This window comes from Xenopus laevis, chromosome 2L (genome assembly GCF_017654675.1).
Source record: "Xenopus laevis strain J_2021 chromosome 2L, Xenopus_laevis_v10.1, whole genome shotgun sequence".
NCBI classification, from domain to species: domain Eukaryota; kingdom Metazoa; phylum Chordata; class Amphibia; order Anura; family Pipidae; genus Xenopus; species Xenopus laevis.
The window spans coordinates 14,027,396-14,053,950 of record NC_054373.1 but is presented as its reverse complement, the minus strand read 5'-3'; the positions used below and the strand labels follow the sequence as shown (position 1 = coordinate 14,053,950).

Sequence of the window (26,555 nt, the reverse complement as noted above, 5' to 3'; positions counted from 1 at the left end):
TTTGGGCCTCTGTGTACTTTGACAGGGCCTATTTTGAATCTCAGTCTGGACCTGGTGGTCGTGCCGGTTCCTGTTCTTAGGGCTTAAAGTCACCAGAATAAATTATTACAAATCCTATTTTATCACGTTTGTCAAGCAAAATAAATTTTAATTACACTATATAAACTATTTGAATGTTGTTTCCTTTGGTCTGGAAACTCATAATTATAACAAGCAGGCAGGAGCCATTTTGTGGACACTGTTATTAAGACAAGCCTTGTATCATCTCAGAATCTTGTTTGTGCACCAGAATGGAGGACCTGATGTCCATCCCCATGCCCTGGTTACACAATTAAATGGTAAAGAGAACAGGGGAATGTGGGGAGAGCAGTGACAACTAGTAAGTGCTGAACGGAAAGTGAAAGTAGTTGTATGCTCCGCCCCTATGCCTAAGGCAATAATTGATTGACAGCTGAGATGTTTAAATGGAATTTCTAAAAAAGCTATAAATGCTTTATTAAAAAAAAAAAAAAAAAATTTGGATTTCATGTTTAATTTGAAAAGGACTTTTATTACACAGGTTTTAATGTCTGGGCGACAGGTCTGCTTTAACTTTTAAATATTTCAAACCCCCTTAAAACCCCTTTGTGCCCATCCCTTGCTGTTGCACTGGTGAAACGACTGCACTTCTAGCCGAGGAAAAGCGTTCAATGTACAGTTTCTGGCAGAGCATGTTTAGCTAAACACACCAACGCAATACTGAACCCTGGCCATTCTGCTTGACTGGGCTTGCTTACGGAAAAGGAAATGGAGGCATCCCCATGACTACCAGCAAATTCATTTCTACATTCTCCTCCTGCCTGTCCGCTATCTCTACCTGGATGTCGCAAGGCTACCTTAAATTAAACTTCTCTAAAACTAAAATGGTTCTCTTTCCTCCAACTAACACCAGTAGCATCCCCGAAGTATCCATCACAGCTAACAATTCCACTATCACCCCCTCTCCCCAGGCCCGGTGCCTTGGGGTTATCCTAGATTCTGCCCTGTCATTCACTCCTCATATCCAGTCACTTATTAAATCATGTCACTTACACCTAAGGAACATATCCAAAATACGATCATTTATCACCCAAGACGCTGCCAAAATTCTTATTCACTCTCTCATCATATCGCGTCTAGACTACTGTAACTCTCTTTTAATTGGCCTCCCCCTCCAGAGACTGTCACCTCTCCAGTCCATAATGAACACTGCTGCGAGGCTCATACACCTCAGCAACCGCTCCTCCTCTGCCTCGCCATTCTGTCAATCCCTGCACTGGCTTCCGCTACCTTTCAGAATCAAATTCAAATTAATGACACTGACTTTCAAAGCACTTCATAACTCTGCCCCACCCTACATCTCTGAACTCATCTCTATATACTCACTCACTCGCTTACTACGCTCCTCTACTGACCTACTACTCAACTCTTCTCTCATTACCTCCTCACATGCTCGCATTCAAGACTTTGCAAGAGCTGCACCCCTCCTCTGGAACGCTCTCCCACGGTCTGTCCGACTTTCTCCCAACCTTTCTGCTTTCAAAAAATCTCTGAAAACGCACTTCTTTCGAGAAGCCTACCCTCACTCTGCTTAACTACCAAACGCAACACCACATACAATACCACATTTCTCACCCACAATTCGATCTTGCCCACTCCCACACCTTGTGTATTACTCCCTTCCCTTTAGACTGTATGCCTATGCATAGGGCCTTCCTCACCTTTTTGTACCTGTATTGGTTGTGATGTTTGTTACTCCATAAATTCTATTTATGTAATTCATGTGATGTAGTTGTATAATCACATTTACTTTACAGTGCTTCGCAATATGTTGGCGCTATATAAATACATGTTAATAATAATAATAGGACATTTTTCAGAAACGGAGTAAATTGCCCTATTTGCTTTACTACTCTGCTGCATTACAGTTATCTGTAGCATTACATCATATACGTGTATATGTCAGGGTTATTAAGATTTGCTTATTCTAAGCCTATGATCCGAGCCTTACCTCCTCTATAGAGCCGTTTGTCCAGAGCAACAAGGTATAGTACAACGTAGCATCATACCAATCTCCCTTTGTTTTAGGGAGGGTAGCTTCTATTCTGATGCCCCCATCAATGTGTTCCACACGCACAGCGATAGGAGGGATTTCTCCTAAAATACAAAGAATTGCTTTTCGAATGCCGATTGGACTTTTATTATTAGCTTTATGGTCTTTGCCAGCAGAGATTACACTCTGAAAAAGGAAAGTACTACAGAGTACCAGAGGAAAGCCTTAAGGGCCTCGCACGGGGGAAAAAAACAATTTTCTATTACTTATGTCCACCATAAACCTAAATAACCCAAAACATTGGACGCTATCTCCATCTAATTTGGATGAGAGTAGCCCTGGAAGTCAGTTTCATTGGCGGGCCATAGAAAATAATGATGCAGGGGTTTGAAATGTCTCTACCTGCACCCACCCTTCTAAACCAAGGCCTGACCCAAATGATTTAAAGCGGTTGTTCACTTCATGTGACGCAGAGAGGGATATTCTGAGACAGTTTGCAATTGGTTCTCTTCTTTTATTATTTATTGTTTTTGAGTTATATAGTCTTTTATTCAGCAGCTTTCCCGTTTGCAATTTCAGCAATCTGGTTGCTAGGGTCCAAGTTACTATAGCAACCATGCATGCATTCACATAAGAGACTTGAATATGAATAGGAGAGGCATGAATAGAAAGATGAATAATACAAAGTAGCAATAACAATACATTTGTAAGATTACAGGGTATTTGTTTTTAGATGGGGTCAATGATCCCGTAATTGAATGCTGGAAAGCGTTAGAAGAAGAAGGCAAATACATTCAAAAACTATAAAAAAAATAAATAAATAATGAAGACCAATTGAAAAGTTTCTTAGATTTGGCCAATCTTTAACATGCTAAAAGTTAAAGGGATACGGTCATGGGAAAAAACATTTTTTTCAAAATGAATCAGTTAATAGTGCTGCTCCAGCAGAATTCTGTACTGAAATCCATTTCTCAAAAGAGCAAACAGATTTTTTTATATTCAATTTTGAAATCTGACATGGGGCTAGACATATTGTCAATTTCCCAGCTGCCCCAAGTCATGTGACTTGTGTTCTGATAAACTTCAATCACTCTTTACTGCTGTACTGCAAGTTGGAGTGATATCACCCCCTCCCCCTCCCCCCAGCAGCCAAACAAAAGAACAATGGGAAGGTAACCAGATAAGAGCTCCCTAACACAAGATAACAGCTGCCTGGTAGATCTAAGAACAACACTTAATAGTAAAAACCCATGTCCCACTGAGACAAATTCAGTTACATTAAGAAGGAAAAACAGCAGCCTGCCAGAAAGCATTTCTCTCCTTAAGTGCAGGCACAAGTCACATGACCAGGGGCAGCTGGGAAATTGACAAAATGTCTAGCCCCATGTCAGATTTCAAAATTGAATATAAAAAATCAGTTTGCTCTTTTGAGAAATGGATTTCAGTGCAGAATTCTGCTGGAGTAGTACTATTAACTGATGTGTTTTGAAAAAAAACATGTTTTCCGATGACATCATCCCTTTAACTTAAAGGTGAACCACCCCTTTTTAAAAGGTATTGAGATCCAAATCAAGGAAAGATCCCTTATCCAAAGAACCCCAGGTCCCAAGTATCCCGGATAATAGATCCTATAGCTGTATCCCTTTAGCTTGCTTATTATAGGCATTTCTATAAAAGAGTCCTGGCTTGCTTCCTTACCTGCTACCTTTGGAGAAAATATAACGGGATCTGAGGATGCAGAATTAATTTGTGATATTTCGGCTCGGACTTGCACTTTGTAATCCTTGTCAGTATCTACGAGCGCTGGGTCAATGCTACAGTTCTGATGAAGAATGTGAAGGCATCCGGGGACACTGCTCCAAAACTTGGAAAAGGCTTTGTTTTTTAATCTAAGATACAATATAAAAAGTCTATTGTTTGGTGCATCTATAGCCAGGGGAATAATATACGCCTTTTTCCTGACTATCTGTACATTAGATATATTTCGCTCTTTCTCTATCTCTATCTGTCCCTGGTTTCAGATTACACTGACTGGTCTCATATTTATATTTCAGTGAATATTGACAGAGACAGAAAGTGAAAGCAGCAGCAGCAGCAGCAGCAGAAACGAGTGGGGGAAATTCCCAGGCCAGAAACTGCTTGTGGATTATGAACAAATCAGGGCTGTATGTAGTGGGTAAATCATGCCAACTATACTTATTATGCAAGTCTGTAAAATACAACATTACATTATCTATTTAACCCTCACAGGTCAGTCCCAAATAAGTTATAAGTAATTTACAGGCAGGACTACCTTATATTATGTTATATAAACCCCCCCCCTACTTTATTAATGCAAGGACCTTTGCCATTGGCTTAGCAGCTGCTGTTGGACTACAACTCCCAGTATTCCCTGGGATACTTTAAAGGGATACTGTCATGGGAAAACATGTTTTTTTCAAAATGCATCAGTTAATAGTGCTGCTCCAGCAGAATTCTGAACTGAAATCTATTTTTTTAAAAGAGAAATCTGATTTTCTTATATTCACTTTTGAAATCTGCCAGGGGGCTAGACATATTGTCAGTTTCCCAGCTGCCCTCAGTCATGTGACTTGTGCTCTGATAAACTTCAGTCATTCTTTACTGCTGTACTGCAAGTTGGAGTGATATCATCCCCTCCCTTCGCCCCCAGCAGCCAAACCACAGAAAAATTGGAATGTAACCAGATAGCAGCTCCCTAACACAAGATAACAGCTGCCTGGTAGATCTAAGAACAGCACTCAATAGTAAAAGCCAAGTCCCACTGAGACTGATTCAGTTACATAAAGTTGGAGAAATAACAGCCTGCCAGAAAGTTGTTCCATCCTAAAGTTCAGGCACAAGTCACATGACTGGGGACAGCTGGGAAACTAACAATATGTCTAGCCCCGTGTCAGATTTCAAAATTAAATATAAAAAAATCTGTTTGCTCTTTTGAGAACTGGATTTCAGTGCAGAAGTCTGCTGGAGTAGCACTATTAATTCATGTGTTTTAAAAAAAAAAAAACATCTTTTTCCATGAAAGTATCGCTTTAACAACAAAGAGAAATCATTTGCATATATTTCTATTCAAGCAATATGCTTATTAAATAATCATCGTGTTTGCAGCCCGTCCCTCACATTCTCACCCAAACCCACTAACCATATCTATTATATATATATATATATATATATATATTATATATATATATATATATATATATATATATATATATATATATATATATATATATATATATATATATATATATATATATATATATATATATATATATATATATATATATATATATATATATAAGCAACCACTAATCGTGTAGCCTAGGCATTTTTGCTGTATACCACTAAGGCCAATGGTACATCATTTTCTAGCATTTTTATTCCCCACATTCAAATAATGCTACAGGTTTACATACTTGTGGACAAACACAGAAAATGTCACATTCTTAGCATCCTCTCTATTGCCACTATTCCAGTCCCACGCAACAGAATATCTGTCAGGGAACTTATGGACTTTTACGTTGAAAGGCGGCTCCGGGTAAGTTAGACCTGCAAAAGAGGGAGAAGGGGTTTGTGGAGAAAGATAGCATGAATAACGGAAAGAGGAGGTTGGTTGCACAGAGATGAAGCCAATGTATATAAAAAAGAAAAAGCAGAATAGTTGCTGTAGTCATAGAATAGGAGAAGGAGTGAAGCTCACACAGAGAGGCTGAAGGATATAGAAGGATGCTGGGAGTTGTATTTCTACTATAGCAATGGCTACTATGGCCAAAGTACATCGAATTTGAGGTGTAAACAATGCAGGAGTCCTGCAATGGGTCCGGTACCTGCGAATACCCTCGGGTTACCCACAAAAAAAGGGCACGATTTTCAGGTGCGGGTATAGATGCGGGTCTGAGGGTCACAGGTCTGTGGGTCGTGGGTCTCATCTAAATTTCTTATCTTATGTATTATTGTCTATATTTTACTCCTTTTAAAGTTTTACAAAACATGTTTCTGTCCCCGCCCACTTTTGACAATGTCACTTTCGGTTTGCAGCAACATCACTTCCTGTTTGATGGTGGTCGGCGGGTTGCGGATAAGACAGTTGCAGATCCGGGCGGGTAGCGGTTCAAAGTGGGTAAATATGCGGGTTGCGGTTCGGTTTGCGGACTGTAAGTTCGGGTCTTTGAAATTGGTTCCGCGCAGGACTCTAGCAGAAGCCAGGAACAGTTCAGTATAAAAATAAAAACTGGGTTAATAGATAGTATGTGCTAAATAAAAAATGTTTCTAATATAGTTAGTTAGCCAAAAAATGTAATGTATAAAGGCTGGAGTGACTGGATGTGTAACATAATACACAGAACACTACTTCCTGCTTTTCAGCTCTCTAACTCTGAGTTAGTCAGTGACTATAAGGGACATAACTGTTCATTCAGTTTGCAATTTATCCTCAGCATTCAGCTCAGATTCAAAAGCAACAGTTATGACCCATGTGGCCACCCTCAAGTCACTGATTGGTTACTGCCTGGTAACCAATCAGTAGAAACAGGAGAGCTGCAAAGCAGGAAGTAGTGGTCTGACTATAATTTGTTGCCTAGCTTTTTTGACCTTAGAGCCTGTATACACCCCGGGTGTTTTGGGTCGCTCAATAAATGATTGTGAATTGTGGTCCGATTATGGAAGGGGAGGGGAGAAGAGTGGCTTTATATTTTTAATTGTTTTTAGGTTTTTTGTACCATGGTTTATTCTAGCATGTAATTTATATCAATAAAGATTGCCTTTTATGATATTAATACTGGTGCAGAGTTGTGGGGGTCTTTTCTCTTGGTGTGTTATAGCAGATACACCCCCTCATTCAACCAAACCCTGCCTATATCCCCACAAGCCACTCCCATTTACAGGTTCCCAGTGGGGCCTATCCTGTTTAAACTAGTACCAATGGAGGTTAAACTGCTTCTGAAAAAAAAGTAAGTAAATATATGAAACAACATAACAAGTCTTACACAGCAAAGGTGGTATTTTAAAGCAGATGAGTCGTTTTGAGATTTGCCCTAATCCTGCCCAGGCCACGCCTCCAACCATGCCCTCTGCTCTTCATGATTTGTAGGGATGCACCGAATCCACTTTTTGCAAAAAGATTCGGCTGAATTCAGAATCCGAACCCTATGCAAATTAGGATTGGGAAAGGGAAAACATTTTTTACTTCCTTGTTTTGTGGCAAAAAAATCACGTAATTTCCCTCCCCGCCCCTAATTTACATATGCAAATTAGGATTCGGATTCAGTTCGGCCAGGCTGAAGGATTCGGACGATTCCGAATCCTGCTTAAAAAGGCCGAATGCCGAACCCTGGATTCGGTGCATCCCTACTGATTTGGAGGTCTCTTGGACCAATCGATTTGTCCCAGAGATAGAAATTTCTGTTTACAACCCTATTCAGTCAGCCATGCCTCCTTTATTGATAGGACATTTAAGTGTGTCTCTTTTTATAACACAATAGGACAGCTCTGGGACAAGGAAACTCACTCCAGCCTTAAAGGAACAGTAACATAAAAAAATTAAAGTAATAAAAATATAATGCAGTGTTGCCCTGCACTGGTAAAACTGCTGCGTTTGCTTCAGAAACACTACTATTGTTTTTATAAATAAGCTGCTGTGTAGCAATGGGGGCAGCCATTCAAAGCAGAAAAGGCTCAGGTTACAGCAGATAAGCTCTGTAGAACATAATGGTGTTATCTGTTATCCACTATTTAACCTGTGCCATATAGTCTTTTTTCAATTTCCACCATTGCAGCTTGTTTATATGAACTATAGTAGTGTTTCTGAAGCAAACACATCAGTTTTAACAGTGCAGGGTAACACTCCACGACATCTTCATTACTTTAAAACACTTCGATTCTTGGTGTTACTGTTCCTTCAACTAAAAGGGGTAGTTGATCTTTACGTTAACTTTTAGTATGTTATAGAACGGCCAGTTCGAAGCAATTTTTCAATTTGACTTCATTTTTTTTTTCTTTGTAGTTTTTTTTTTAAATTATTTGCCTTCTTCTTCTTCTTCTGACTCTTTCCAGCTTTCAAATGGGGGTCACTGACCTCCATCTCAAAACAAATGCCCTGTAAGGTTACACATTTATTGCGATTGCTACTTTATATTACTCATCTTTCTATTCAGGCCTCTCCTATTCATATTCCAGTCTCTTATTCAAATCAATGCATGGTTGCTAGGGTCATTTAGACCCTAGCCACCAGACTGCTGAAACTGCAAACTGGAGAGCTGCTGAATAAAAACTAAAATAACCCAAAATCCTCAAATAATAAATAATGAAAACCAATTACAAATTGTCTCCGAATATCACTCTCTACACCATACTAAAAGTTAATTTAAAGATGAATAACCCCTTAAAGCAGCCCGTGCACTGTTTGTGTGCAACCAGTCACAGCTTGGCTTACATGGTTGGTGGGGGGGAATTTGGTTAATGCACGGTACCATTTGCAATGAGCTTTATAAGAATAAAGAAGCTTTAATGAGGATTATAAAAAAAAAAAAAAATACCTACACACCAATATTACAACTAAAAAAAAATACACTTGCTGGTTCAGGAATGAAATGTTATATTGTAGAGTGAATTATTTGCTGTGTAAACAGTGTAGTTTTGAACAGGGGTTCCCAACCGTCGGGCCATGGCCCAGAACCGGGCAGCGAACGCTCCTGCACTGGGCCGCCGAACCCAGCTCTCAAAAACAAGGCGCGCCCAAACGACCCCGCCTCCATTGACTCCACCCCTGACCCATCAACCCCTCCCCCGCCCCTCTGACCCCATCCCCGGTCCTTGCAAAAAAAGGTTGGGGACCGCTGATTTAGAAGAATCCCTTTAATATCCTGTGTGGGTGGTACTGAGTCCATAATGTACTCACTTATTCACAGAATTTGTCAGTCATGCGGTGGGAATTTACTCTGGCACAGAAACCCGTATCAACTGAAATAGTACAACGCAGTCCCAGCCGATGCATTTGGGCTGCAGCCCTGTGCCTTTATATGGGCATGGAACTCCTTTGTCACTTCTAATGCCCTTATCTATTGCATAATAGGAATATATTATTTGCCACGGTGGGGCTGAAACCAGTTTTCTAGAAATGACTAATGCAGCAGACGCAGAGATGATAAAAGGCATTGTGTTCTGATGTCTGCGGTGCTTATTCGCATGGAAATCACTACAGAATCTCAGGGGGAAGAAAAACAACAAAAGTCTATCTGACCACAAACTACATAAATGCATAAGGCTGATTGTAACGGCCTCAATCTGTGGCTTCAGGCTGGGAACATCCGCTTTCCCTTTGATTTTACACAAAAATATAGTGTAAATCCGATGTGGTGGAGATGTGTTCCTGTTTATTAAACCAAAGTCATAATTCATTTATTTTTAATTACGGTCCCTTTAAGGGAATGTCAAACCAAAAAAACAAATTTTAAGCAACTATGCAATGTACATTCACAACAATTTTTCCATGTTTTTTTTAGTTATTTGTATATTAGTGATTGCGGGCCGGCCCGATACCTGTGGCTTCAGGACGAACTCGCACCCCCATTTGCGGGTGGCGGGTCCGGGTTGAGCTCTTCTTCCTGCCACCTTACACTGCCGATTTCCAACTTCCTTTTTTAGACGCGCGCCTGCTCGCTCCGCCCCTTTCGTGACATCATCGGCGGATGGAAGCTGGAAGTCTGGCTTGGGCGGGCGCGGGTGTAGGGAGTCACTATTGTATATGTATTGCCAGGCCCGGATTTAGGGAAAGGCCCCCTAGGCCCGGGCCTAGGGCGGCAAGATCTTAGGGGCGGCAAGAAGGCGCCCCCTATTCCCTAACATCTTGTGTAAGTCGGCTGCTCCTGATAGATCCGGCTGGCTTTAGGACCGCTCCTCCAGCCTATCTCCCGCTGTGGCTCCGCCCCCTCCCACTCCTCTCTGTGCTCGTGCTGCTGCTGCCTCTGCTGTGCTGCGTGTGTCCCAGCAAGGTGATCTGTTCCTGGTATGTACATTTAATATTTCCCCTGCAGATCTGCTGTATATCGGCCATGTAGAGAAATATGTCATAGTCAACTTGCAGATTTGCTGGAGGTGCAGAATCACAAGTGTTCTAACTTCTAAACCTGTTACAGATTTTTTTATGTCCCTTTCCTGCTTCCTACTTGTATTATAAGGGATAATGTACCCCTTACTGTAAATGATAAGGATATTAGAAGTCACTGAGGGGTTCTGTGACCATATAAAGGCACAAGGCTGCAGGCTGAGTTATACAGGGAACTCTGAGTATCACTCATGTATTATAAGAGATAATGTACCCCCTACTGTAAATTATAAGGATATTAGAAGTCACTGAGGGGTTCTGTGACCATATAAAGGCACAAGGCTGCAGGCTGAGTTACACAGGGAACTCGGAGTATCACTCATGTATTATAAGGGATAATGTCTGCTGAGAAATAGGAACTACAAAGATTATGATGCTGCCAAGATTTGACTTTTTTATTTTATAATAAAAATTTAACTGATGCTGCGGCTGCCCACTGTAGCACAATTGACAAACTTATCAAAACAAGGGACACATCTCTCTCTGCATCTATGTATAAAAAGGTGTCTATATATAGAGAATATATATATATATAGATATATCTCAAACAAGCCTAACTGCTAGTTGATCCATCTGATCCACTTTTGCATAAATGTCCTGATTGGAAAAAGATTCACATCCAGAAAATGCGCGCGGGGGGGGGGGGCGGCACAGTAGCTGGGCCTAGGGGGGCAAGGAGGGTAAATCCGGCCCTGTGTATTGCTATTGAAAGCAGTGTTTATCCCTTTCCAGTCTCTGCCCTGGTGGCTCAGACTGTTGATACAATGTAAGACAAGGCAGCTGTCGGAGCTCAGACTTTGGCAACATTGTTTAAAAAGTAACAACCAGGTGTTAAAGGGCTCATGAGCTTTGAGTTAACTTTTAGTATAATGTAGAGAGCGATCTTCTGAGACATATTGCAATTGGGTTTCATTCTCTATTATTTGTGGTTTTGAAGTTATTTATCTTTTTTTTTTATTCAGCAGCTCTCCAGTTTGCAATTTTAGCAGTCTGGTTGCTGGTATCTAAATTCCCCTAGCAACCATACGCTGATTTGAATAAGAGAATGGAATATGAATAGGAAGAGGGTCTGAATACGAATATCACTAATAAAAAGCAGGAGTAAAGATAAATGTGTAGCCTTACAGTCCATTTGTTTTTAGATGGGGTCAGTGACCCCTTTTTGAAAGTTGGAAAGAGAAGACAAATAATTAAAAAACTATAAAAAAAAATAATAAAGAGAGACAACTGAAAAGTTGCTTATAATTGCCAATTTTACACATACATACAATGTTAATTTAAAGGTGACCACCGTTTAAAGAGCCCTAAGCTTAGCTTCTCAACAGCTGCTCAGAGCCCACTGAGCATGTGAGTGTCACAGACACTTTCCAAGATGGTGACCCCCTGTGACAAGTTTGAAGTCCTGGATCATTGCTGCTATTGACAAGCTGAAACTTTAGCCTCGTGCAATAAATTCAGTATATAACATTAGGCATTTTTAGCCAAATTAATTTTCAAGGTTTAGTTCTCCTTTAAGCAAATGCCGCTTTCAATAGCAATGGTTTTTACAAATAACGTCAAAAGTACTGAAAATGTTTAATAAATGTATATTGTAAAGTTGCTTAGAATTATGTTTTCATTTTATTTTGGATTTGACATGTACTTTAATTAATATCAGATCATTTTCTTATATGAATTTGTAACAGCGAATTCACTAATACAGGGGTCCCCAACCTTTTTTACCTGTGAGTCACATTCAAATGTAAAAAGAGTTGGTGAGCAACACAAGCATGAAAAAGTCCATTGGGGTGCCAAATACAGGCTGTGATTGGCTATTTGGTAGCCTCTATGTGTATTGGTAGCCTACAAGAGGCTCTACTTGGCACTATACTTAGTTTTTATGCAATTAAAACTTGCTTTCATGCCTTGAATTCAAAAATTAGCAGCTACTTTGAAGACCCTGAGAGCAACATCCAAGGGGTTGGAGAGCAACATGTTGCTCACGAGCTACTGGTTGGGGATCACTGCACTAATACAATATGTCTAATTAGCATTCTTAACCAATCGAATCACCAATGTTCGCAGGTCATGTTAACTGGCATCCCATCTCACCCACTATACAATAAATGGCGTTTTTTTTCCCCCCAAAACCGCACTCTATGGGAGCAATGAAAATTAGTGTCATAGCTATTTGATTATTCGGAATTGGCTTATATAGAACAGCTGTGATAACATATATACACATGTAATACAAAGTCTCTTTCTATAATGTGACAGATATCACGTGTGCCTTCAGGCTTGGTGCTTTCAAAACCGACATATCGGGTCCCCCATTATCCACGCAAACCCCACCTACTTCTCAGCAAGCCCCACCCTTTCTATAGCTCACAAATATGCTTTTTTAATCACGGTGCCCCACATTCAAGTTTTGTAAAGTAAGTTTAAATGATTTCACATTTGAAAAATAACAAACACTCATCTGCCACCAGGGCTTGGTTTTTATATGATAGCACAATTTAAAGGGATCCAGTCATCGGAAAACGTTTTTTTCAAAACGCATCAGTTAATTGTGCTACTCCAGCAGAATTCTGCACTGAAATCCATTTCTCAAAAGAGCAAACAGATTTTTTTTATATTCAATTTTGAAATCTGACATAGGGCTAGACATTTTGTCAATTTTCCAGCTGCCCCCAGTCATGTGACTTGTGCCTGCACTTTAGGAGAGAAATGCTTTCTGGCAGGCTGCTGTTTTTCCTTCTCAATGTAACTGAATGTGTCTCAGTGGGACATTGGTTTTTACTATTGAGTGTTGTTCTTAGATCTACCAGGCAGCTGTTATCTTGTGTTAGGGAGCTGCTATCTGTTTACCTTCCCATTGTTCTTTTGTTTGGCTGATGGGGGGAAAAAGGGAGGGGGGGTGATATCACTCTAACTTGCAGTACAGCAGTAAAGAGTGATTGAAGTTTATCAAAGCACAAGTCACATGACTTGGGGCAGCTGGAAAATTGACAATATGTCTAGCCCCATGTCAGATTTCAAAATTGAATATAAAAAAAAAATCTGTTTTGCTCTTTTGAGAAATGGATTTCAGTGCAGAATTCTGCTGGAGCAGCACTGATTCATTTTGAATTTTTTTTTCTCCCCATGACAGTATCCCTTTAAGGGGATTATTTACTTTACCTCAAATGTATCTTTTTGGGGCAAAAATGATTTTTGGAAAAAAATAAAACTAGAATTTTTCAAGATTTATTATACCCCGATGGTGCAAAAAGCATAAATCTGAAAATCCACCATCTCAATCCTGTTGAGGTCCTGTATAAGTCAATGGGAGAGGCAGCTATCCCAAATTGAAGTTATCGTGGTCTGCACTAAGTTTAGCCTGAAAATCCAACTTTTTAGGGAAAAAAAAAATCAAGCGATTTGGGGAGAAAATCCCGAAAAATGCGCTTAATTTTATCGAGTTTTCCCGCAATCTGATTCATTCTGGTTATTTTATTCATAAATAAGTTCAGATTGAGCATGGGAGTTTGGTTGAGGTTTTTTTTAAATAAAATACTAGATAAATTTGGATTTTAGTAAATAAACCCCTTTATGTGTAGATTCATTTTACACTGTACATGTGCAGAATTTGGACATTATTTTGAGCTGTTTTTGCTGTGAAAGTTATGCAAAATATAAACTTACGGAACACGTTGTTTTATTAATAAATAAGGTCAAATCCAACATGGGAGTTTGATAATTTTTTTTTTTTAAATAAAATATGAGATAAATTTGGATTTTAGTAAATAAACCCCTAAATGTGTAGATTCATTTTACACTGTATATGTGCAGAATTTGGGCATTACTTTGAGCTGTTTTTGCTTTGAAAGTTATGCAAAACAGAAACCTAACAAACACATTTAACCCTGCCACAAACGTGGTAAAATGACTATAAAAAAAACACAAGGGGGGGGGGAGGGAACACCTTGTGGGTCTGTGGCCTGTGCGGAAGTTGTGTGCTCATTACACTACAGTTACAAACAATGGCTTGCGGCGAGGTGTTTCTAAGCACTAAAAGGTCAGTTTAATGGAAAACATAACAAAGGGCCCAACATGAGAAGGTTTTCGCTACAGATATTTAGAAAGCACGGAGGGAACCTTTCTAAGTAAAGACGTAAGCAGTTATTTGAAGGTGTTATCTCTGTGCAGTATCTGTCATTTCTTTCTTTAGGGCAGTGACACACGGGGAGATTTGTCGTCCGCGTTTTTTAAACGAGTCTTTTGTCTTACAAAAGGCTATATCCAAAGATATATGTCCCAAGGCTTTTCATAAGTAAAAACAAAAAGTTTATTCAAGATTGCATTAAAAGATTAGATACATACTGACCCCACACGGTCCACCTTACGCGTTTCGTACCTTCCGGCACTTCAGTCATAGGTGTCACTGTTAACAGCATGTTCCGTTCAGAATTTAAACCCTGTTACTCCCTCCCATTTAGTTTTGTCTTGCCGTAGAGAAAAGTTTAAATTGCCAGCTGCTACACATTTATCAAAGGTTGAATTTCAAATTCAACTCAAATGGACGTCTCCCATTGACTTAAACAGCAATTCGGCAGGTTTTAGGTGGCGAATAGTCAAATTTGAGTTCTTAAAGTGCCAGAGTATGATAAATATCGAAAATTGAATTCAACTTTTTTTTTTTTTAAAAAAACTCAAATCTAATTTTAATAACTCCCTAGTTGAATTTGACAGTTTTGATTACAAAAAACAAGAACATTCGAATTTTCAATGCGACCCTTGATAAATCTGCCCCACGATGTAGTCCCAAAACGCCTGGCTATTCAGAAGTAGTTAAAATCTGCGCTAGCAAAACACACACGGAGATTAGTAGCCTCGGTAGTATGCATGTCGTAACTATGCAAGAACGTATGGACGTCATTTCTAGGGCGGCAATTTCACATTCTTTGTTCCAGCGACCACGCGCTCACTCATTATTCGCATGCTAAGATACGCACAATACTCGTACGACAATACTCCGCAGAAAATGCAATTTCTTTGACGCAGAGAGGCTCTTTGATCTTGTTGAAGAACCGTGGTGCACTATGGGACGCCAAAGTTGCCCAAAATCTTTGCTTGCAAAAATAGGATTTTTTGCTACTCACCGTTAAATCCTTTTCTCTGTAGTCGAAAGGGGGACACAGGGAACGATGGGGTTAAGCTCCATCCTCCAGGAGGCAGGACACTTGGTAATATTAATTAAGGGGCGTGCCATACTTGGCTTAACCCCGCACACTGTGCTGAAGCTTCAGTTTGTTCCTAAGAAAAAATTAACTGATAACAACTATGACAGAATGAAAGCCAGGGATTATCCTGGACACGACCGTCTGGTCAAAGGCTCGTCCTAGGGCGGGAAGCCCTGTGTCCCCCTTTCGACTACAGAGAAAAGGATTTAACGGTGAGTAGCAAAAAATCCTATTTTCTCTGTCGTCTAAGGGGGACACAGGGAACGATGGGGACTTAACAAAGCAGTCCCAGGAAAACAGCAGGGTGGGACGAGCCAGATTGAACATTAATGCAAAATAGACTGCAACACCCTGCGGCCTAGAGAGGCCTCAGCTGAAGAAGTGGTGTCAAGTCTGTAAAATTTAGTAAAGGTATGAACTGAGGACCAGGTGGCTGCTCTACAGATCTGATCCATTGAGGCAGAGTTGCGCCAGGCCGCTGATGCTCCCATGGCTCTTGTGGAGTGAGCCGTGATAGTCTCTGGTGGTGTCTTGCCTTTGGAAAGGTAAGAGTCTCTCCCCTCCTTTGCTGCCAGTCGCTCTGTGTGCACCGAGCAGTTACTTCTGCTCCCTCTGTGCGGCGCGTGTCTGCCCGCTCAGTGTAGTGCGCAAGATGGCTGCTGGAACGCAATGCGTTCCACCGCGAACGTCATTTGAAAATGGCGTCGCGCACTAAATGGCGCCAATAACGAGACGCGTTGATGCGGAATTAGGCTCAACTATAGCCGCATTCTTCCATCGGTAAGATATGCGCAGCAGAGCAGACGCAGCCTCCCTCTGGGTCCCCTGTTGAATCGTGTCTGGGCCCAGAGAGTAAGGGAGGGCATGGCGACTGGCTGGTAGAGGGAGGAGGGGAGGGGAGGGGGGGAAACCGGCGCCACAGTAGCATATGGATACTGGGGGAGACCGGACAGCTTACCTCAGTAGCAGTTAACACCGGCCAGACCTTCTGTCAACCAAGTTTGGAGCAGGCATTGTCTGGGTGGTTGATATAGCCGCATGGCTAGAAGAATTACCCCGGTGACTGTTCCATGGCGGGGGCTAACCCTTAGGAAGCAGGTAGCCCTGTTCCTGGTATCACCCCGGGTGTCAGCCGATGCTGACCGAAGAAATCTTCCCCCAGAGGGGAAGTCCATCCTCCTGGTAGCAGGACACTTGAAAAACTGAAGCTTCAGCACAGTGTGCGGGGTTAAGCCAAGTATGGCACGCCCCTTAATTAATATTACCAAGTGTCCTGCCTCCTGGAGGATGGAGCTTAACCCCATCGTTCCCTGTGTCCCCCTTAGACGACAGAGAAAAGGCCATCACCATGTCAGCGACACTCGCTTTTTTTTCTCTCGCAACAAATCTCCCCGTGTGTCACTACCCTTACAAGCTCACCTAATAACTAACTTTTTCAAAGACAATGTAAATCTAAAAAGCGTTCTAAATCTCTAGCGTTCATTAATAAAACATTATCAACGGATGGTTTTAAAATTATTCGTAAAATGTATTGGCTTTTAAAACAATATCTTTCTGGCAGATATTCTCTGCACTACAGGCCTGAAACGATGTAGCAGAAGCCAGCAGAGATTTGTCTGGGAGATTCAGCTACTATTTACTGAACAAAAACAGACACAAAAACAACCGGTTATACCAAGGCTGCACTATGATGTATACTGACCCCCACGCACAGATAGCAACAAGGCAATGCCCCTTCTGCTCTGTCCTAGCACATGTTCCATGTCCCTTTAAAGGGATGGTTCACCTTTAAGTCATGTTATAGTATTGCTGATTCTAAGCAGCTTTTCAATTGGTCTTCATTATTTTTTTTTTTTTTTATATAGTTCTAGAATTATTTGCCTTTTACTTCTGACTCCTTCCATCTTTTGAATTGGGGTCACTGACCCCATTTAAAAAACCAAATGCTCTGTAAAGCTACACATTTATTGTTATTGCTACTTTTTATTACTAATCTTTCTATTCATTCCCTCTCCTTTTCATATTCCATTTATTCAAATCAATGAATGGTTGCTAGGGTAAGTTGAACCCTAGCAACCAGACAGCTTGACATTGCAAACTGGAGAGCTGTTTACTAAAAAGCTGAATTTCTCAAAAACACAAATAATAAAAACCAATTGCAAACTGACTTAGAATATCACTCTCTACATTATACTTATAGTTAACTCAAAGGTGTACAGCTAAAGGTGGCCATAGACGCACCGATAATATCGTCGAAAACTAATTTTCGTATGATATTCGGTGCGTGTATAGTGGGATATGATATCGGCAGAAGACTTGAATATCGGTGGGCTCACTGATTGGGCTGGCCAGAAAAAAATTTGATTGGGCATCTTTGAAGGCACCCGAACATCATCCATTGTACGGTAAGTGCTGAATTGTCAGATACAAGTAGAATTCTATTGTTTCTGTGTGTATTAAAACGAACAATCTTTTTTGGAAAGATCTTTTCCAGGAAAGATTTTAATTGTAACTTCTATGGCCACCTATAGAGTTATACAGCTTTGATATCTCTGTTTCTTCCATCTTTTACATAGTATCAACCATATTCCAGGTGAATACTAGGACTACTACCCCCCCCCCCAGGAGAATCTTGATTGTGATCACAGCATACCTCCCTAAACAACAATGTAATCAAGTGGTCCATCATGGTAAGTTCATGACACTCTGGGGTCTATAGGTATTGCTTAATTATTACTATTATAAACAATTGTTTATAAGGCAGAATAATACTCCACAACACTGTACAATACCATTCTCCGTGCTCTTGTGTTCTCACAAACACCAGGCCAGGCCCAATAGCTATTTTATCTTATACTTGTACCAGAACAGCTATTAGTACAGGTATGGGACCCGATATCCAGAATGCTTGGGATCTGGGGTTTTCCGGATAACGGATCATTCCTTAATTTGGATCTCATACCTTAAAGGACCAGTAACATCAATTTTTTTAAAAAAAACAAATGTTAGTTTACATTGAAACATAAACACCTCTACAAATTAAACTTTAAAATCACAAAGCCTTTGTTAAGAAATAACTTACTGAAACTCCACTTCCGCTCCTCTACAGAAAAGGCGACAGGGCGACCAAAGCTCCAGTGGTCGTTTAGTTTTTTCGATGTAAACGAACAAATTTTTGTAAAATTTTTTTTAGATGTTACTGGTCCTTTAAGTCTACTAGAAAATCATGTAACCGTTAAATATGCCCAATAGGCTGGTCTTGCTTCCAATAAGGACTAATTATATCTTAGTTGGGATCAAGTACAAGCTACTGTTTTATTACTACAGAGAAAAAGGAAACCATTTAAAAATTTTGGATTATTTAGATCAAATAGAATCTATGGAAGACAGCCTTTCTGTAATTCAGAACTTTCTGGATGACGGGTCCCATACCTGTAATAACAGCATTCCCTGTACAGATCAGATTTGTTTATTGTCATGTAGTTTCATTTCAACTGGGTTTACGCAGCGTTATATTCACAGCTGTGCCTCTTCACAGGAAGTAATGTTTCTAATAAACGGAATGTTGTTGTTTTTTTAACCCTTTATCTGTATCACACCATGGCCGTTGGCTTGGCCAGAGATATGATGAAACTTGCTGGGGTGCAAGGGCAAGCATTTCATTGGCTGGGATGCTGACAAGCACAGTTCAGCAACAAGCTGCACATAGTGTGATTAGACGGCGATAGACAAAAATGTAGCAAACACAGACAGACAAGCAGACGACATGAGCCCCCAGAAACACTTCCTGCACTGAACAAGAAATATACAGACATAATCACTTGTCCTTTGCTAATAGAGTAAATCCTTCTGGGGCACAGATACATTGCATAGGAGCTGCGCTGAGAGTGGGCAAATGAGGGGTTGTGGGGTTAGTTGCAGAACACTTAGGGTTTCTCTAGCCATGAAACTGTGAGTAGGAATTAAATATCTACTGTCAAAAAAGTGACACTGAACTGAAGGGAGGGGAAATTATAGTTATAGGGCAATAAATCAGAGAACAGTTATATTGTGTGAGTCACAGGCAGGTGAGAGTACAGTTATACTGTGTGTGAGACAGTCACAGGCAAATGAGAGTACAGTTATACTGTGTGTGAGAGACAGTCACAGGCAGGTGAGAGTACAGTTATACTGTGTGTGTGTGAGACAGTCACAGGCAGGTGAGAGTATAGTTATACTGTGTGAGTCACAGGCAAATGAGAGTACAGTTATACTGTGTGTGAGACAGTCACAGGCAGGTGAGAGTACAGTTATACTGTGTGTGTGTGAGACAGTCACAGGCAGGTGAGAGTATAGTTATACTGTGTGAGTCACAGGCAAATGAGAGTACAGTTATACTGTGTGTGAGACAGTCACAGGCAGGTGAGAGTACAGTTATACTGTGTGTGTGTGAGACAGTCACAGGCAGGTGAGAGTATAGTTATACTGTGTGAGTCACAGGCAAATGAGAGTACAGTTATGCTGTGTGTGTGAGACAGTCACAGGCAAATGAGAGTACAGTTATGCTGTGTGTGTGAGACAGTCACAGGCAAATGAGAGTACAGTTATGCTGTGTGTGAGAGACAGTCACAGGCAAATGAGAGTACAGTTATACTGTGTGTGAGACAGTCACAGGCAGGTGAGAGTACAGTTATACTGTGTGTGTGAGACAGTCACAGGCAAATGAGAGTACAGTTATACTGTCTGTGAGAGACAGTCACAGGCAAATGAGAGTACAGTTATACTGTGTGTGAGAGACAGTCACAGGCAAATGAGAGTACAGTTATGCTGTGTGTGTGAGACAGTCACAGGCAAATGAGAGTACAGTTATACTGTGTGTGAGAGACAGTCACAGGCAGGTGAGAGTACAGTTATACCGTGTGTGAGAGACAGTCACAGGCAAATGAGAGTACAGTTATGCCGTGTGTGTGAGACAGTCACAGGCAAATGAGAGTACAGTTATACTGTGTGTGAGAGACAGTCACAGGCAAATGAGAGTACAGTTATACTGTGTGTGAGACAGTCACAGGCAAATGAGAGCACAGTTATATTGTGTGTGTGAGACAGTCACAGACAAATGAGAGTACAGTTATATTGTGTGAGTCACAGGCAAATGAGAGTACAGTTATACTGTGTGTGAGACAGTCACTGGCAGGTGAGAGTACAGTTATACTGTGTGTGAGACAGTCACAGGCAAATGAGAGTACAGTTATACTGTGTGTGAGAGAGACAGTCACAGGCAGTTGAGAGTACAGTTATACTGTGTGTGTGAGAGACAGTCACAGGCAGTTGAGAGTACAGTTATATTGTGTGTGAGAGAGACAGTCACAGGCAGTTGAGAGTACAGTTATACTGTGTGAGAGAGACAGTCACAGGCAGTTGAGAGTACAGTTATACTGTGTGTGAGACAGTCACAGGCAAATGAGAGTACAGTTATACTGTGTGTGAGAGACAGTCACAGGCAGGTGAGATTACAGTTATACTGTGTGTGTGAGACAGTCACAGGCAAATGAGAGTACAGTTATACTGTGTGTGAGAGACAGTCACAGACAAATGAGAGTACAGTTATACTGTGTGTGAGAGACAGTCACAGGCAAATGAGAGTACAGTTATACTGTGTGTGAGAGACAGTCACAGGCAAATGAGAGTACAGTTATATTGTGTGTGAGAGAGACAGTCACAGGCAGTTGAGAGTACAGTTATACTGTGTGTGTGAGAGACAGTCACAGGCAGTTGAGAGTACAGTTATACTGTGTGTGAGAGAGACAGTCACAGGCAGTTGAGAGTACAGTTATACTGTGTGTGAGACAGTCACAGGCAAATGAGAGTACAGTTATACTGTGTGTGAGAGACAGTCACAGGCAGGTGAGATTACAGTTATACTGTGTGTGTGAGACAGTCACAGGCAAATGAGAGTACAGTTATACTGTGTGAGAGAGACAGTCACAGGCAGTTGAGAGTACAGTTATACTGTGTGTGAGAGACAGTCACAGGCAGGTGAGATTACAGTTATACTGTGTGTGTGAGACAGTCACAGGCAAATGAGAGTACAGTTATACTGTGTGAGAGAGACAGTCACAGGCAAATGAGAGTACAGTTATACTGTGTGTGAGAGACAGTCACAGGCAAATGAGAGTACAGTTATACTGTGTGTGAGAGACAGTCACAGGCAAATGAGAGTACAGTTATACTGTGTGTGAGACAGTCACAGGCAAATGAGAGTACAGTTATACTGTGTGTGAGAGACAGTCACAGGCAAATGAGAGTACAGTTATACTGTGTGAGAGAGACAGTCACAGGCAGTTGAGAGTACAGTTATACTGTGTGTGAGACAGTCACAGGCAAATGAGAGTACAGTTATACTGTGTGTGAGAGACAGTCACAGGCAGGTGAGATTACAGTTATACTGTGTGTGAGAGACAGTCACAGGCAAATGAGAGTACAGTTATACTGTGTGTGTGTGAGACCAGAGAGGGTGACAGAGAACATACCATTGCCAGAAAGGGTGACCGAGACCGTACCAAGAGAGTGACAGAGGCCAGACCCTGAGAGGACTATACCAATTTCCCACAGTCAGGGTTTTACCCAGAACCTAATTTGGAGTTTAGCAAAGGTTTCTCCTCAGTAGCTGTTGAAGTAAAACTCTTAGCGCTAACCACAACAGTCTCTCAATAAGACGAGGTATGCGAGGGTCGGGATAACAACCCAATTAGAGCAGTTTCCGGGAAAAGCAGCTGCAAGTTACAGAAGCCCCTCCAATCCCAGAGAGATAAAACATGGACTAACCTGATCCCAATGCTCCGGTACAGGGCGGCAAGAGCAGCAGGAAATATAATTGTGACAGGAGTAACAGGCCAGGCTCCGCGGACATCTCTGCACTACAAGTCTCACCGCATTTCTGCCTCTCTGTGTGAGGCCACACACTGACCAATAACAGCGGAGGCGTGTCTCAAGCCCGCCTCCTCCCACTTGCTTACTCAACCAGGCGCTTATTGGATAGTTTCTCCGTTTGATCACGTGTCTCCTCGTGTCCAATGACAGCTCGAATGCTAGTGACTGTGGATTTATATACGTGGGCAAGGGGGAATCTGTCTTCATTTCCACCAGCAGTGTATCTGTCCTGCATGAGAAGGGGTTGTTTACCTTTAAACTAACTTTTAGTATGATGTAGAGAGGGATATTCTGAGACAATTTGCATTTGGTTTTCAATTATTATTATTTGTGTTTTTTGAGTTATTTAGCTTTTTATTCAGCAGCTCTCCAGTTTGAAATTTCAGCCATGTGGTTGCTAGGGTCCAAATTACCCTAGCAACCATGCATTGATTTGAATAAGAGACTGGAATATGAATAGGAGAGGGGTTGAATAGAGTGATAAGTAATAAAAAGCAATAACAATACATTTGTAGCCTTACAGAGCATTTGGTTTGTAGATGGGGTCAGTGACCCCCATTTGAAAGCTGGAAAGAGTCAGAAGAAGACGGCAAATAATTCCAAAACTTTAGAAAACAAATAATAAAGACCAATTGAGAATTTCCTTAGAATTGGCCATTCTATAAAATGCAAAAAGTTACATAAAGGTGAACCACCCCTTTAAAGTAGAATTCAACCCGTAATAAAAATAAAAACCCTACCCTGGGTAGAACCCCCTCCCTGCTTTTTTTGGAAATTTATGCGACTTTCGTGCGCAGTTGTTCGGGACCAGAAATTTACTCCAACTGCGCATGCGCCGAAAATGCATTCAATACCCGAAGATTACCGGAGAAGAAGAAGATGGCAGCCATGAACTCTGATGCCAGAATCTGCACAGAGGGGTGAGTAAAAAATTTGGGGCATTTTCCCTGGGGGGCAGGTAGGCTGGAGGGAGGGGGGTCTACCCAGGGTAGGGGGGGATGTTTTTTTATTACGGGTTGAATTCTCCTTTAAGGGAAAGAAGCATGTGAGGGTGTTGCTGAACTACACCTCAATAAGGCTAAATATGTAAAATAAAAGAACATGGCCATGGTTTCTTTGTAAACAACGACAAAACAGGCTTTATTCAATATAAAGCAAGTAGCAACACAGGGTTAGAATACTCACAGCACACAAGGTAGATCAATAAATACAATCACAGGTGTAGCAGACACAGCATACATCACACCACTGAAGGAATAGCAAGGGGAGTTGAAAGTATTCATCTTTCAGGTTGTCAGTACCTCATGTGGACCGGATCCTAACAATAGACTTGTAACAGGGATAGAACAATAACCTAATCCCCTTGTCAGTTTAAAAAATGCCCCTCGCCGCTGCGAACAGCCATGTCCGTCCATGTCCATGTGACGTCACATGAGCGTTATGTGAATGCGAGTGACACAACATGGCTGCTCGCAGCGGGAGCTCCCTCCCGGTGCAGGTAGCGTAGTGCTGGCTAGGGGCATTTTTAAAAAAAAACTGTTATCCCCAACCAGAATGTGGGCTCTATTAGCCTGCACCTTTAGTTGGGGATACTATTTTTACCCAACAGGTGCCCTTTAAGGGTAAGGGCACACACTGCTATTTCGGAAGATTAGTCGCCCATCGACAAATCGTGACTTTGGTCGCTTCTTCTTCACCAGGAAACTTTGGGCGACTTCGGAAAGATGAAGCGACCCGACTACCATCCCGCAGATTTACATTGTAGCTGGCGGGAAGGCAGTTCGGGGAGATTAGTCACCCGAAGAAGAAGCGATTTGTCGCTGGGCGACTAATGTCCCGAAATAGCAGCATGTGCCCTGGCCTTAAAGGTGCAGTTCAGTGTAAAAATAAAAATTGGGTAAAAAGATAGGCTGTGCAAAATAAATGTTTCTAATAAAAAATGTTTCTAATATAGTTAGTTAGCCAAAAATGTAATGTATAAAAGCTGGAGTGACTGGATGTGTAATATAATAGCCAGAACACTACTTCCTGCTTTGCAGCTCTATAACTCTGAGTTAGTCAGTGACTTTAAGGGGGGCCACATGGGACATAACTGTTCATTGAGTTTGCAATTGATCCTCAGCATTCAGCTCAGATTCAAACGCAACAGTTATGACCCATGTGGCCCCCTTCAAGTCACTGATTACTGCCTGGTAACCAATCAGTGGAAACCAAGAGAGCTGAAAAGCAGGAAGTAGTGTTCTGGCTATTATGTTACACATCCAGTCACTCCAGCTTTTATACATTACATTTTTGGCTAACTAACTATATTAGAAACATGTTTTATTTTGCATGTGCTATCGATTTAGCCAGTTTTTATTTTTACACTGAACTATTCCTTTAAGGACAATTCACCTTCATTAGCAAAACTATAATAACTGAAAAAAAACACAGAAATATGTTCAAACTTTCATAACTTGCCAAATTTTGTAAAATGAACATGGTAATTAGGGTGTGTGGCGACATAAACAGGTGTGGTCAAAAAAAAGGTTCACTGCGCAGTAATTTTTTTTGTCCCTCTTTTTATTTCCAAAATGTTGGAAGGTATGCTTTAGGGCCTAACACTTCTGGGGCCTTGTTGACTATATGAACATCCACCCTTATCAACTGCTACAGGCCAAAGAGGAAATCCATCCCCTGCAGGATATGGTCATCAACCTACAGGTCAATGAATTGGGTATGTAAATAAGTACAAATGATTACATGGGGTTTAACCCAGCAAGGAAATAAGTCACTGGTAGGGGCATGAAACTATAGGGGCCATTAAACCTATGGGTTCCTACAAGTGTAATTGCTTGTAGCCAAATGTAATTGCCTCTAATAATATGGATTCTGCACAAGAAGTGTTTACAATAGTAACCCGTACCGTTTTGCCTGCAATACATGTCCTATCCTGCAGTATGTTTGCCCCCGGTGCTGCGTCCACCCAGTCTGGCCCAAAGCCAAGTAACGAAATGACGTCACACTGGCGAATTTGTGCTAGCGTTAGCCACTTCGTGCTTTGCCCATAAGTCTTTATTAAAAATAACTTACCGAAACTCCGCTTGCGCTTCTCTTCAGAAAAGGTGATCCATCATGCGGCACTCGATTTCTCCTCCCTGCTTTCCTTATAGGAGATGATGGATCTTCGCTGTGTCGCCTTTTCTGAAGAGGAGCACAAGCAGAGTTTCGGTAAGTTATTTCTTAATAAAGACCTAGCGATTTAAAAGTTTTAATATGTCTTTGTGGGGGGTTTTTTCATTCTATTACTACAAATTTTTTATTTTTTAATTTATGTTACCTATCTTTTAACAAAGCATCTCTTGATCCTTTCTGCTAAGGTACGTTTTGACACTTGAAATACCACTTTAGGACCTTTAAAAATAGCAGAAGTTTCTCACATTTCTTGTACTTTCAGTCCTGTTAAATTTAGGCCGAAACACGCCACTAAGTCCAAAGTATGCCGCTTAGCCTCTTCCTCATCGTTGGCTGAGGAAAGAATTCTATTCCCTGTTGGCATGGAATGAGGAAATAACTTTGGAAAGAAATTTCACCGGCAATGTTAGGACCACTTTGTCTTGATGAGCAAACCATTGTATCCTTCCTTCATTGAGGACATCTTGCTGACGCAGTTGTGTAACCGAACCTTTGGCATTCCCGCACAGAACAAATTATGTCTTTTACTGTGTCTAGTGGCAGAAAAACTTTCTCCAGGACTGTATCCACTAAAACTCCTAGAAAAGTGATTTCTGATCATTTATTAACCATCCGTGATCCTTTAACGCTTTCCATTTCAACTGATGCATTAACATTTCTTTGTCGGATGCCACGAGTAGATCGCAACAATAGATTGTCTAGGTTACCGAAAAATTAAATTTTCTGAAGTTTTCTGAATGTTTTTTTTTAAAAAAGTTTTTGGGGCCCCAATTTTTTTATCTTGTAAGGGGGACCCTGGCGCCAATGTTTTTTTGTGGGGGGGGTTACTTTTTTTTTATCCCTGATGTCTGTGTGGTCTTTGGGCAGGATGGAGTGGGGCTTGGGTGGAGTGGGCGGGATCTGGGGTGGGGTGGGGCTTGAGAACTAGTTTGGGTGGGGCCAAGGGGGCACCAAAAATTTTGTTGTACGAAGCCCTGTGATTTCTAATGGCGGCCCTGCTACTGGGTACTGATGGGCATTCACCTCATCAAAAAGACTTTGACGTCTCTGTCTTGGAAGTTTTCCTCTGCTGATTTTGAAA

General features: G+C 41.2%; 1 protein-coding gene and 1 long non-coding RNA gene across 2 annotated transcripts in view; one reads left to right on the top strand and one right to left on the bottom strand.

The window, feature by feature from the left end:
* LOC108707873 (interferon alpha/beta receptor 1-like) overlaps positions 1–22,407 on the bottom strand; it is a 38,904-nt gene extending 16,497 nt beyond the window's left edge. Inside the window, exons 1-4 of the mRNA XM_018245928.2 lie at positions 22,196–22,407; positions 5,506–5,638; positions 3,770–3,960; positions 2,030–2,175 (exon numbers count right to left, since the gene is read on the bottom strand). Of these exons, the coding sequence (XP_018101417.2) occupies positions 2,030–2,175; positions 3,770–3,960; positions 5,506–5,638; positions 22,196–22,280 (555 nt within the window). The 5' untranslated portion in view covers positions 22,281–22,407. The remainder of the gene's footprint in view (positions 1–2,029; positions 2,176–3,769; positions 3,961–5,505; positions 5,639–22,195) is intronic.
* A 555-nt stretch (positions 22,408–22,962) lies between these two features.
* Positions 22,963–26,207, top strand: LOC121399816. Its single transcript, XR_005965284.1, has 3 exons — positions 22,963–23,220; positions 24,884–25,016; positions 25,737–26,207. It is a non-coding gene; the product is annotated as an uncharacterized LOC121399816 (long non-coding RNA).
* Positions 26,208–26,555: the final 348 nt, after the last annotated feature.